The following is a 14,614-nucleotide window of genomic DNA, read 5'->3' on the forward strand; positions in this document are numbered from 1 at the left end:
CAAACACAAACACACACACACACACGTACACAAACAAACACACAGACGCACACGCACTTGCACTCAGAAATGCACACACAAACACAAACACACATACACACAGAAACAGAAACACACACACACACAAACAGAAACACACACACACACACACACACACACACACACTGATTAAGGGGCATCACGGCGGCTGATCTACGGTTTCCCGAGGCTGGGCAGGGCACGGGGCCAGGGCCGAGGGCCAGCTGCCTCTCGGGGTGTAATTACGGCGTACTTCAGCCCTGGATCACCTATCAAATCCATCTAATCCAGGCTATCACCTTCACCGTCACACTGCCGCAGACACGGGACAATCACCACATCCACCGCCGCTCTCCACCGCGCTCAGGCCTGGGGAGGTCGTAGATATAGAAGGAAAAGTAATAATAATCATCTCCCGTCTGGGATTAATAAAGTGCATACATCGTATTTGGTCTGATGTAATAGCGACGCAATGCGTTTTTTTTTTTTTTATCAAGGGCGGACCATAGGACACATAATGGGGGTGGTTCAGTCTGAATAGATAACAGTGGATTAGTCTGGGGTTGGTAGCTGCTAATGAGACAATAAGGAAACAAAACCAAAAGGCCGACCTTTCATCATGTAAGTGAAACTTAACGGCAAGTACGACCGATGCTCTGTTTGGGTGATTGATTGATAGCCTGAGAATCTCATCATACCTGTTAAGAGGACTGAGAGCAGAGCCGAAGAGTGTGACAACGATGAAGGGACCGTCAAACAGCCCTGGCTCCCACACCCAGACGGAACCATGTGTCGTAACACTTTGGTTTAAGCACTTTGGTTATGTTCAATGAAACGCCATTTAAGCATCTTGCTGGTACCATCCACCAACTGGACCCCACATGTGGGGGGGGGGGGGGGGGGGGTGATCTCCGGGCCCTAAGTTGAAGCATACAGTGTAACTAGGTCACTCTCGTCCCTCACCCCCAGCTGAGCGCCCGAGCCCGTCCACACGGCCGCTCTTCCCCTCACTCGACGGGGACAACAGTCCACACTTTCCCAGGCGCGTTACGCAACGTCTCGGGACGTCTTCTACCATACTTCAAATCTAAAAGCGTGTCCGTCCGTCCGTCCGTCCGTCCGGCCCCCCCCCCTCCGTCCGTCATTCCTCCCTCCTCACGCGGGAGGCTCTGCCGGCCCTTTGAGTTCCTCCAGCCTGGCGTGAAGGGGGCAGGGTGGAGAGCCGACTCGGGCCCTTGGCCCCCCGAGGAGCCCTTTGTCCTGTGGAGGGCCCCCGGTCGACACTCACCGTGCTGAGAGCACTCAGGCGGCGCCGGGTACAGGAACACGCTGCCCTATTGACAGAACCGCACGCAGGAGGGGCTCTGGGCCCCGAGGGCCGGGCCCGGTTCGGCTCAGACGATGCCTCGAATAGCGCTGAATGGTCCCAGTCATGCGCTGTCAAAGCGGAACGTTATTAATAAAGAACTGTGCTTGGCAGAGTGCCTGTGGTCTTCACTCATGCGCGACCGCGGACTTTAGAGTTATTTGGATTATCTTAATGGCGTCGTTAAGGGTTAATAGTCGAGTTAAGCCACACCGTTTGTGTGACCTTCCCCTTTCATTGCTAAATTCAGCTTTTGACACAAACACTGCAGCCACATGTTTAGCCGGATGGAACATGTTGGCACTGCTTGAGTTTCTGACTGACTGACTGACTGACTGACTGTCTGTCTGTCTGTCTGTCTGTCTGTCTGTGTGTGTGTGTGCGTGTCCGACTGAGACATGGCAAGGTAGAAAATGCTCAAACTATGTTGTTCTGCAAGTCCCAGCTGGAGCCATCAGTGGCGCAGGAATCCCATCAGGTCCACTATCCCTAACATCTCCACAGTTTGCCGAGACACATTTTTGACTCCAAAGGCCTACTCAAAAGGTCAGCTGTCCACCACACAGATTCCACCTGCAGAGACTGAAATGAATTCCACCCAGTGTTGTTTTTTATTGAAGAATAAAGCCTTTATTTTTGTACTTTTTAGTATTTTTTTTTACGTCTTCCAATAGTTCAAGTTTGCTGATCCCACCGGAGAAGGAGGGTTGAGGGGGAGGGGGGGGGGGGGGTGGGGGGGGATCAGCATTAAAACATCCTGCGGACACGACCACAGAAAGGGGCCGGCCAAGGAGAGCGGAGGGGGAGGAAAAAAAGAACGATACAAAACCGAGAAAAATAAAATAAAGAAAATAACAACAAGACACAAAATTAAAAGAGAGCAGCTTCTTTGCGGCTTGCTCTGCGTTTCCCTTCTTATTGGTCGATCCAATGTGCTCCTAATTCCCAGACTAGTTTTTGTGTTTCGATTGGCTGCTAATGAGGGGGAGGGCCGCACTACAGTGTAAACCCCCCAGGTCCAGAGCTCTGGCCCTGGGGGAGAGGGAGAGAGAGAGAGGGGGGCCCGACCATAACAAACCACCATCACAGCTTTGAACACTGGGGGGGAGGAAGGTGCTTTAAAAAGAAATGCCGCAGGTCGAATGCCTCTCGAAGGGGGGGGGGGGGGGGGGGGTCAGTGATATGGTGCATAGTACGGTCACAGAGGAATAGGTGAGGCTGCCCCCCCAGCTCCCCCCCCCCCCACACACTCACCCTCCTCCCCTTCATCCAATGACTCTCCCTACAGATGCTAAAAAACGAACACGCAGAATGAGATTGCGTTCGTGGGGGTTGAGGGGCGGAGCTTGATGGGACACAGCCCTCCACGCGGAAGGACCTGGGAGGAGTTAACCGCACCCCCCCCCCTCCCCAGAGAGTTAGTTTCCCAGATAACAAAACAGCGCCCGGTTACAGCGGGGGGGGGGGGGGGGGGGGGGGGGAAAGAGAGAAAAACGAGAAATCTGGTATTTACATCTTCAACACATAAATTATATCCAACGTCCTGAACGCACACTAAGGCATAAAGATATCTCTGAACATAACGATCTCTGAAAACTAACGAGCGCCCTGGGGTTAGACGACGGCACTGACTCCAGCGTGAGGCAGGCAGGCAGGCGAGGAGGCGCAGGAGAAGAAGACGACGGCGAGAGTCGCCCGAGGAACGTGTTGGAGAACACACATCAGTTCATGAGACGGCAACAGAACTACTGAAATTGGCACAGAATACGGAGATATATAAAGTCGCGAGTTGGATAATGCTGATCAGGCTGATTGCTGATTTGCTGATTTATCGACTACAAAAACACGAAAAAGATGAATGGAGAAAAGAGGGTCGAATCGGTCGGACAAGATGGTTTGTCTACCTGGGGATGACCTCTGACCTCAGAGGGGATGACCTCTGAGGGATAGAAAAAAATGAGGACATCGCCTTCTGGCCATCATGCAACCAGGGGTCAGAACCGAGAACCTTCTGAACAGGTGTGCGTGTCTGTGTGTGGCACGCAACCCAACACAACAGGAGCAATAAAAATACACACAGAAGATATAGCTTTCCTTGCACAACATTAACAACAACAACAACCATTTTCTCTGTTGCGAATGAAACTCAAAGCATAGCAGAGAAAAAAGGGCGAACAAACAATGTATAATAAGGTCCATTCATAAAAAGAGGGGGGGGGGGGGGGGGGAGTTTTATCAGAGTTCAGTACATGTTGGTGTGGTAGTATAAATGGGAGTGAATTAACCTGTCGGCCGTATGGACTAAAGCAGCTCACTAACCACCTCCGGGTTCAGTGCCGCTGGGGTGGTTCAAGTCTTTGGGTCCCCCCTCCCAGCATAGTGTGTGTGTGTCTATATGCGTGTGTGTGCGTCTATGTGTGTGTGTGTGGCTATGTGTGCGTGTATCTTTGTGTGTGTGTGTGTAAGTATATGTCTATGTGAGTGTGAGTGTACGTGTGTGAGCGTACGTGTGTGTGTGTGTGTAACCAAGTCCAAGTATTTCATTCCAGTGAGCTTGAAAAAAAAAAATAATGAAAAAAAAAAAAGAGGGTAGGCCATTGGTGCATTGCTGAGAAGGTCCCGCCTACCCTGGGGGTGGGGGTGTGGCCCCGAGGGGCGGTCAGTCATCCAGGATGACCTTGACAAAAGAGGCCACGTCCGTGTCTTTGGAGTCGTGCACGGTGAAAAACGGATGTTGCTGAGACACACAAGAAAACAGAGGAAACAAATTGTTAAAAAAATAATCCTTTATTGTGGTCGCACTCGCGACACCTCAACTCAAACAGCGATAGTTTAAACCAGCCAAGCAATAGTCGTCTTTATGTTGTTGAAAACGCTAGGCGAGCCTGCCCTCTAGTGGCCAAAATGAGAAACTGAAAATATAGGCTGAGATTGACTGGTTATGAACACGTTACTGGCTACTAGGCCAGTGGCCCCGAAACTTGGTATCGGACCCCCACTCTGGGCCCCCCTGATTGCATATGGGGTCCCAGGGGACCGCAGATAACAGCTATGGATATTTAATGATCAATTTGAGCGAGCCATATCTTTTTCTGAAGGTCTCGTTAGAGGTCCTGTATAGACGAACGGCCTCAGGATTCATAACCACGAGCAAACCACTTAGTGTGGTTGAGTGATTCCGTGGAATGCACACCTTGTAACCCCTAATATAATACTAGATTACGGATTACTGCTGTCCATCATGTTAAGTATATTCCTGTACAATTAAAGCACTATATTGAGAAGGGGTGGGGGGGGGGGGGGGGGGGGGGGGGGGTGTACTCACCATTAATTCTGTGTAGGCTGGTCTCTCACCCGGTTTTTTTCTTAAGCTGCAATGTCAAAACATTGGAAATCAAAACCACATTCAACCGAATGAACAAAGGAATGAATATAACAAGGCCCTGAGGCCAGGTCCAGCTGATGATTGCGGTAACAAGCAACATAAAACAGGGGCCCCAAAAATGCGGTCCTAGAACTGCAGCCTCAGGTACATGATATTACTGCGGTGCCTCCATTTGGTGAAAACAAGCAGTAGAGCGACCCCTGGTGGACGCCGGCTGCAACTGCTTACGCACTTAATGTATGTTGTACGTCCTGGCACTGAAATTTTTTTAATTAGCATTGTGTGGCGTCTTATCCCATCTATCTTTGTTGTAGACGGGGAATGGGTTAACATGGCGGTTGTTAGTGCTTTGCATTGTGCAATGTTCTGATTGCAAGTCGCTTTGGAAAAAAGCGTTAAAAATGCTGAATGTAAATGTGAGGGGGAGGGGAGGGGAGGGGGTCAGTAGGGGAGGGTCTCTGGTCTGTAGGGGTTTGCGGTAATGGGGGGGGGGGGTCGGTCATGCTCACCACTGGGAGCTGAAGTCTACGAACTCAGGGGAGAAGGTGTCAGCGGGCAGCGTAGGGGACGGCTCGTCCACCACCTGCTTCAGCTGCTGGAAGGGCGTGCCCCACGACTCGTAGGGGAACTTCAGGATGGCCAGCTCGATCTGGAGGGGGGGGGGGAGAGACCGCGGTCAGACCACAGCGAGGGAAGACCACTCGTCGAACATGGGCTGATACTGGTACCAGTAATTCTGCTGCTTCTAGTAATGCTGGAACCACTACTACTGCTTCTACGTCTGCTACTGCTGCAGCTGCTAGCACTTCTGATACAAGTATTAATGCGGCTACTAGTGCTAATGCGGCAATTAGTGCTAATTCTGCTACTGCTAAAGTTACTAGTTCTGCTAGCTAGCGCTACTAGTACTGCTAGCACGGCTGCTACTCGTAATGCTAGGGGCTGCTGCTGCTGCTAATGTGACCGCTACTACACTGCTATGAAAGTCACGCTGGGGCTGGGGTGAGGTTTAAAGACCTCCCCCAGTCACAGAGTGCAGACGATAGACTGACGTGCTCCTAGCGATACCAGCGTAAAACGTATCCCGTAATACGATTAGTAGGACTCAGTGAGCCAACGACGGGTTTGTATTTCGCGTTCGGCGTTAGCATAACAAACGTGGTTCCATCTTCGATCAAAGACAGTAGATCGAGGAGCGTCACAGAGTTCCCGTGGGTTGTTACCGTGGGGACGACGCGGCCCCCATGTTGTGAACGGAGCTGGAACAGGGGTTCACTGGCTCTTTGAGGGGTACGGTTTAAAAGGCTCACCATGGTGATGCCCAGGCTCCAGATGTCTGACTTCACGCTGTAACCCTTCTGGTTCAGGTCGGGGTTGATCCGCTCGGGCTGAAGAGAGAGCAGGAAACAGAATCATTAATCAACTCTTTTTTCTTTTTTCAAACTATGGCCAAGAATGTGTAGCTTGTGTACGTGTTTTTATTAGTTAAAGCTGCACTATGTTAGCTTGCCCAATTGCAGCGGTTAGTTTTCACTCACTACTTTGAGCTAGAGTTAGAGCTGAATGACCCATAGATAGATGTGTTGTATTCCGGAGGAACAATGTAGTTTGTCTACTTGTTGACTGAATAAATAACATTGATTGAAAAAGCTTTCAGTTTATCTGATGTGTTTGTTAAACGACACAGATTGTGTAGTTTGTGTACTCTCCAGAGAGTGATTGTAACCCGGCCAGCTTAGCCTTGAACTTAGCTCAGACTCTATCCGGTTGCCAAGCGTTTTCTGGGTGTACTTACCGCCATGTAGGGCTTACAGCCGGCGTCCATCGTCTTGGCGACCGAGTCCACTAGGTGGCCACTGATGCCAAAGTCACACATCTTCACCTGGCCCTGGGTGTTTATGAGGACGTTGGACGGCTTCACGTCTGCAGACACATCAACATCGTTTTGAACGAAACACGACGCAAGGTGAACACATGCAATATTTTTCTGCAAGTGTAAGTATGTATCGGAATTTATTTAATACTGTGAGGAGTTTATTTCGGTGTAACAATGACAAAACAATTATTAATTTCCATTACCGAGAAAGTTGTTGGTTGTCTCTTTATTTGTGCAACCATACTTAATGAGATATGATTCACATTACCTTTTCCATATTAACAAAACACTGGTTTCGATAACATCACCCTTCATCCCCTTAGCCATCCCATAATAGTCCAGTTCTAAAGCAGCCCCTTACCTCTGTGGATGACGGACAGGTTGTTGTGCAGGTGTTCCAACGCCTTAACGATCTGTAGAGGAAACACAGTCAACGTAAGGAGCTGAGCAAAGCCCTCTGGGAAACACGCCGTCGAACCGCCCATCAAACGACCTCAACGTCACACAAAGAGGGTCCCTAACAACGCCCATCGGCCCCCGTTTCCACGAGAACCTCAACAGGAGGACTCACCGCCACAGTGATCTTGCCCAGGATGTCCTCGGGGATGGTCATGCCCTTCTCGATCACCTTCTTGTAGAACTTGTCCAGAGACGTGTCCATGAGCTCCATGCAGATCCACACGTCCCCCTGGGAAACAGACCCAGCGCAGAAGGACCGTGAGCGGTCACATTTACATTTAGCTTCCATCCAAAACCGACCCACACATCCACACACCGACGGCGGAGTCGACCACGCAGGGCGACAGCCAGCTCGTCGGGAGCAGTCAGGGTGAGGCGGGGACACCTCGACACTCGGCTAGTAGGATCTAACTAGTAACCTTCCGGTTACAAGCCACCCAAGAATCTACTTTATATGAGGGGTTGAATGGTATTCAACACCCTGACCATGGCTGTTAAAAAACATGGCCATTTTTAAAACATTGACATACTCAGACGGATGGAACATCAGATGATATGATGTTCCATTGAAGATCAGACTGATTCATCCCTGGGATATGATTCATATCACAGGGATGTATGTATAACAGCATGATATGATTCATATCACAGGGATGAATCAGTCTGAACTTCAATATTCACTCTTTGCTTCCTCGTCTCTAAAGATCACTGAGAGACGATTCATTCCAGATCAATCTTGTTTACACAAGTCCTTGATATGAGGAAGAGATACCTGTTGAGAATCGATATCGGTGACCTAATGTGTTAAATATTAGTGTTAAATATTGCCTGATGTCCAACCTTAGAACCAGTCTAATCTGAAAGAAACGTGTCCTTTTTTAACAAGCTAATTTGTTTAGCAAGGGAACATCAGCAAACAAAAATCACAGCTGTGCGCTTCTATCCAAACCCTGAATAACAGTCAGTCGTGTTCAGCAACGAGACAAAACCATCGCACACCAAAACGCTAACTTCACAGACAAGCTACAATAAATAGCTGCATCGCCATGACGACGTCCACAGCGGGACCGGCGGCGAGTTTGCCCGCGGCCGCTGGCTGAACCCAGGTGTTGCTAAGGAACCCGGCATTCCTCCGTCGGGGGCGGGCTGTAAAACGCTTCACAGGTCCCCAGCACAACAGACCACGCACCGCGTCGTGTGATCGGGGCCGTCTCGCCGCACAGAGACCAGCTGAACCCAGCGTCCGGGGGGGGGGGGGGACGTGAGCTGGAGCAGTTCCGATACCGATACCAGTATCGGAAATCCTTCCGATACGGCCGTAAAATGCAGTAACGGGTATCGGCGAGTACGCAAGTCCATGCGCCGATCTGATGCCATGACGCGACACTGAACACATGACGTACACGTGATGTTACGGTGCGTATGTTAACGGTCGGAGAACGGAACATCGGAATGGGAAACGTGTCAACTCCGATCTAAGTCGTTAGAGGTACGAAGTCAGAAGAACGTGGATGCTCAAGCTAATTTGTTATTATAGATAATAAATGTAAATGTAAGAGAACGTCATTGTAAGAGAACCCTTTAATAAGAACATGTGCTGTTAGTAGTTACAATGCAAGATGCTGCATCGGTATATACTCGGCGTCGGCCGAAACTCGAGTTTGGAAATCGCAATCAGGAAGGAAGCAATGGAATGGGATGACCTCTAGCGTTGACCTCCCCTCACCTCTCTGAAGAGCGCCCCGTAGAAGGTGACGGTGAAGAAGCAGTCCACGGTCCTCATGGAGATGTCCAGGTCCATCAGCAGTCTCTTCTGCTCCAGCGTGTTGACCGTCGCTCGGATCCTCTGGGGCGGGGGGGACATTTTGAATTATTGTTGCACTTATATGGACATGCTTGTCCTCATCTCCATATGTATCGCAGGTCTCTCCATGTGTGTTTTCCTCCGGTCAGTCTGTCCGAGTACGTACCCGTCTGTCTGGCTGTCTGTCTGAGTATGTACCTGTCTGTTTTGAGTATGTGTCTGTCTGAGTATGTACCGGTCTGTCTGGCTGTCTGAGTATATACCTGTCTGTCTGAGTATGTACCCGTCTGTCTGTCTGTCTGTCTGTCTGTCTGTCTGTCTGTCTGTCTGTCTGAGTACATACCTGTCTGTCTGTCTGAGTATGTACCTGTCTGTCTGTCTGAGTGAGTAAATACCTGTCTGTCTGAGTACGTACCTGTCTGTCTGTCTGTGTATGTACCTGTCTGTCTGTGCCTATTCTACCACTAGAAAACCTCTCCTCCATACTAAACCCGACCAGTGCCCATAACATCCAGTATCTCTGAACCAGGCCAAACGCGCTCCTAGCCGGACGCGACTGGTTAGAGCGCGGTAAGCCGTGACTCACGGAGCTATTTCAGACGCCCCCAGCGACCGGGGGGGCCAGGTAACCCGAGCAGCAGAGAGAGAGACCCACCTTCACAGCCATGATCACGCCGCTGGGGACGTGCCTCATCTTGTCCACCACGCCGTACGCCCCGCGCCCCAGCTCCTCGATCTGCTCCAGGTCGTCCGCCTTCACCACGAAGTTCTGGAGGACGGAGCGGACGGACGGAGGGGGGGGGGGGGGGGGGGGGGGGGCAGATCAATAAGGGGGGAGGTGTGCAGTGGGTTGGAGAAGACGGAGACGGGTATGGAGCAGGGGGGACGTGTGTACGTCGTGTGTACGTCGTGTGTACCTGTACCTGTGTGTGTGTGTGTGTGTGTGTGTGTGTGTGTGTGTGTGTGTGTGTGTGTGTGTGTGTGTGTGTGTGTGTGTGTGTGTGTGTGTGTGTGTGTGTGTCTGTACCTGTGTGTGCGTACCTGTGTGTGTACCTGTGTGTGTGTGTGTGTGTGTGTGTGTGTGTGTGTGTGTGTGTGTGTGTGTGTGTGTGTGTACCTGTGTGTGTGTGTGTCTGTACCTGTGTGTGCGTGTGTGTGTACCTGTGTGTGTGTGTGTGTGTGTGTGTGTGTGTGTGTGTGTGTGTGTGTACCTTGTCTCCGATGGTGACGCAGGCCTTAGAGTCCAGGTCACGAGGGGGTCTGTGGGGGAGACAGGTTGTATTCAAACAGAGACGAGTGCAGAGCGAGCCAAACAGGATGTTGTTGTCAACAGTGCACAGTGTCAACAGTGCACCTCTTGTGCACCAGGTATGCAACAGCGTGTTCGCACCTTGCTGACTTATTAGAAACACAAAGCAATGCCAGGCATACTTCCTGTGTGTGTATGGGCAGGGGGGGGGGGGGGGGGGGGGGGTGACTTACGCGGCGACAGCCGGAGCGGTCGGGACAAAGACCTCGGTGGGAAGCCTCAGCCGTGGGTTCTTCTTCCCTGGGGGGGGGGGGGGGGGAGGGGAGAGAGAGAGAGAGCACCGGTCAGAAACCAAAACACAGAATTCACACTCCTTCGCTTTAAAAAGGGGGGGCGGCATGTGGCTCAGGGGGTAGAGTGTGTTGACTTGTTACCGGGCGGTTGCTAGTTCGATCCCCGGCTCCTCCTAGCTAGAGTGTCGAGGAACAAGGCACCTCACCCTGACTGCTCCCGACCAGCTGGCTGTCGCCCTGCGTGGCTGACTCCGCCGTCGGCGTGCGAGTGTGTGCGTGAACGGGTGAATGTGAGGCAGTGTTGTAAAACGCTTCGAGTGGCCGCTGGTTAGAAAAGCTCTGGATAAACGCGGTACCGTTTAAACACCCCAACGACCGCTTAACCAACGCAGCGGCCGAAACCTTAAAACGAAACGCGAGTGAGCGGGTAATAACGCCCACGGCCGCCTGCAGCTGCGTTTGATTGGCGCTGAACACTTGTGCTGATCTGTAATCCGACGGGAGAGGAGCACGAGCCATCGGCGGCCGCCAAGCAGCGGGCCAAAGGTGGCTGACTAATCGTGACTCAGACGCTGCGAGGAGGAAGTGGGTTAGGAGGGGAGGCCGGCGTCTTCCTGCCCGTCCAGGCTGGTTCCCTTCCTGCACGCCTCGGTTAATCAATGCCAAAGAACCCCCCCCCCCGCACCACCACCAGCCGTTGCTACGTTCACTTCACATCCTTTTTTTTTCGCAATACCTGGCAGCGGGACAAGGAGAAGTTATGTTCCCTGCAGTCAGCGGTGAAAGCGGCCCCAATTCAGGGACTCTTTGCAGTAACTAGGCCAGGGACTTTCCCGCAGAACGGCAGGAACGTCCGGCCAGAGTGACACGGACACTCGCCTGATAAGACCCGGGGAATTATGTGAAAATGCTATTTATTTGTTTAAGAACTGCGGCGTTTCTGTCCCCTTGACGTCTTCGGCTGGAGATAAACTTTCCCCCTGACCTGGGCTGTGCAGGATTAGGGCAGGCTATGTCGCTTTGTCCTGTTGGGTTGTTTTGGAAGGCTACTTCAAGGCAAAACAGACATTCAGGAAAGCTGCACACAGAACAGTTTGTGTTTTTTAACTGGTTGCAATCTTGCCAATCTCGTAAACATCATAAATGCTGGGCAAGAATGTTTGGTGCAAGCTTAGTCCAATGCAATTTGCATAAAGGATCATTTTGTTCAGCGAGTTATGCAGAAAAAGCCATGCATGCTCTGCGCATTTCCTCAATTCACCAGGTATCACCAATACTGCACGGCCTCAAACAGGTCTGCCTGGAATCCCCATGAGACAGTGTGATTAAAGCAGGCCAAATGTGCTTTCCATTGAGAGAGAGAGAGAGAGAGAGAGAGAGAGAGAGAACATCATTAGTGTGCTCTGAACATATAAGCTGAGACCGAAAAAAGAATAGGAGTGTGCGTTTCCTCCATGCAAGCTAAATTAAGAGCAAATCTCCTTCTGTGACATAACAACTGAAACAGCCTTTTGTTCTTGCAGGGGAAGGGCCGGGTTTGGAGAGGCGATCTGCAGCCAAACAGGCAGCCCCCCTGCACTCACGCTATGGAATATAGGACATGAAGAAGGCTGCATGCCTGAGCGCATAGCAGTCAGGTTAGCTCATGCAGACTGCGGATCCATTTTTAGAATGCTAAGAAACCCTCTCCCGTCCCTCAAAACAATGCAGCCCTCTGCTTCTGACGCACAGCTTATCGTTGTGCATGCAGAGACCCTTTAGCATGAATCATGTAGCCTACACACGTCATGACTAATGGCATACGTCCATCACGGTGTAACCCGAGCCTTGTTGTGATAGCATATGCTGCCTTTGATTGCCGACAGGCAGCCAACAAAAACCAAACATGATCCGTTTCCAGGATGAGGTTAGCAACCAAATATTTGCATTTCTGTAAAGGAGCAAATGGTTTGCATTTTTCACGGAATCCACGAATCGAAACGAACGACAGATTTCCTGCAGACACACGGATTGACAGACGTTTGTCTGCAGAACCAACCCTCACAAACCAAACACAACCACATGTTCACCACAACTTATGGATGTGCATGTGTGTGAGGGTCTGTGTGCATGCGTGTGTGTGTGTGTGAGGGACTGTGTGCATGTGTGAGTGTTTGTGTGTGCATCTGTCTGTCTGTCTGCCTGTGTATTTGTGTCCGAGCGTGTACGTGCGTCGGCCACCGCCAGGCCTGTGGTCGGTGCAGGATGATTCATCGTCAGTCATTCAAGACTGGACAGATCCTCAAACCTCGACAGCTGTCATTACCCCGGGGCAATTATTACACGTCAGGTTCCGTGGCCTGACCGCTGGCTTTCCTCGTTCTGGACGTGATCTGAACCTCCCCCCTTACCCCCTCACACTTGAGTTTACCGTGGTTGGCACCGGCCCTCATAAGTCCTCATATAAATAATGACATTGAAACTAACTGTGGTGGGTGACGTGAAAGTGAATCAGGTACACAGGGGAGCTATGTAGGGAGATGGGAGCGTGAATCAGGATATTATTCAAGCTGTAGGACAATTGAAGAGGAGAAATTCTGGACTTTCCATTCGATCAAAGCGTCAATAGCTGAGTAAGAAGTCACCGACAACAAGCCAGATTTGCTCCATATATGGACTACGATGAGTCATGCACAGATTATCTCACATAACACCCAATCTGAGCGGGGGATACTTGGGTCTCTCCAAGCATGCGTAAGCACTACTAGGAATGGCATTTCAATGCACTTGAGCCTGCCCAAGCCATTAAGCAATCCTTAACTATTTAAAAAGAAAATCTTCAGGAAACCTTTGGGTGTGTTAAGGGAACCAAAAAGCCCGCACAGACCTCGTGGAGAGAGAGCTATGCAAGATTGCTTTCAGCCAGTGAACTGTCAACAAAGAACTTCTCCACTGGTGAACGCCGCTGCGAGTCACAACATGCCAGGGTAGGCCGAGGGCCGCTCCGCACAGCCCTCTGAAACAATGTGTACTCCCACCATGGTAACGCTAGTATGATTGTGTAACAGCACGCGGTGAACTTGAAATGTAAATTGACATCATCACCGTGTCTCTCTCGCACAGGAAAAGTAGCTTGATTTTCCACGATGGGTTTGTTTTTCCCACAATGCGGTTGTTGTTCCAGAAGAAGAACGTCAGTATGAACCCCGGGTCAGAAAATACTCCTCACCTTCATCATGTTATTAGTTGTAGTTAGGATATATATATTTATATATGAACGTCGTGCAGGTTGAAAGTATCACGTTCGGCTTGAATGCAAACCAAACCACCCACACGACATGTCACTGCAGAAGAACAACAACCTGGCTGCTGCTGCTGCTGCTGCTGCTGGTGGTTTAGAACCACAGCAGCGGGTTTGCACCAGTGCAGGCTGGGAGACCACTAGTCCGCCACTCACACACTGCTGGTTGTGAAATAGTTTTTACAAAACGCACAAGCAGGCACACGCACACGCACGCACTAGACATCCAAACACTGGTGTAAGGTCACCCCCGGTACATAAACGGAGGCTGTTGTAAAAGAGTCTAGCAGAAGTTTCTTGAGGCTTGAGTGTTTCTCTTCCCCCCCCCCTCCCACCGCCAAATTTGCGTAATGATAGAAGCAGGAAAGACGCTCGGCTGGCGTTTTCTACCCACCATGCAGCTCCTCATCTGCTAACTTAATGCAACACCGCCCCCCCCCCCCCCCCCCGGTCCCATCCCGGAACCGGGAAGCCAGACACGTTATGGAACAAGCTCAGGTCAATCCTTACCTCCTTTGGAGACAGACATTTCCCCTACGCTTTGATGAGGGGGGAAGGGAAGCACAAAGACTTTTGCCTTTTTCACTCCCTCCCTCCCGACATCTACCCTCCAACCGCTCAGGATTTGCGGCGGCTTGTCGTGCAAAAAACCAGCAGCGATGTTCGGATCGCGCGTCCTTTTTCGTGCAGCCCGTCCGTGCGTTACGCACCGAGTCTGCGCGTTACCGACCGATCGCGCGAAGTCTGCACGGGTTCCGACCGCAAAGTGACGTCCGAAAGATCCCCACGGAGGAACCCAAACTGCACTTTAGGGTGGCCAAAGTCTGACAGCTGAGGGAGCCAAAGACGCGTGTGCGTAATGACGTACTTCCGGCCCGGGGTTT

At 51.1% G+C, this 14,614-nt stretch overlaps 1 protein-coding gene across 1 annotated transcript; it reads right to left on the reverse strand.

Moving 5' to 3' along the window:
- Positions 1–1,988: 1,988 nt before the first annotated feature.
- On the reverse strand, positions 1,989–14,585 carry LOC115556713 (dual specificity mitogen-activated protein kinase kinase 6). Its single transcript, XM_030373962.1, has 12 exons — positions 14,241–14,585; positions 10,391–10,457; positions 10,120–10,168; positions 9,564–9,677; positions 8,831–8,950; positions 7,217–7,333; positions 7,007–7,058; positions 6,565–6,692; positions 6,080–6,157; positions 5,279–5,418; positions 4,710–4,755; positions 1,989–4,121 (listed from the first exon to the last, which is right to left on the reverse strand). Exons 1-12 carry the CDS (start codon positions 14,257–14,259, stop codon positions 4,044–4,046), a joined length of 1,008 nt encoding a protein of 335 aa, XP_030229822.1. The 5' UTR covers positions 14,260–14,585; the 3' UTR covers positions 1,989–4,043.
- Between the last annotated feature and the right edge of the window lie 29 nt (positions 14,586–14,614).

Source organism: Gadus morhua, chromosome 2, assembly GCF_902167405.1.
Source record: "Gadus morhua chromosome 2, gadMor3.0, whole genome shotgun sequence".
NCBI classification, from domain to species: Eukaryota; Metazoa; Chordata; class Actinopteri; order Gadiformes; family Gadidae; genus Gadus; species Gadus morhua.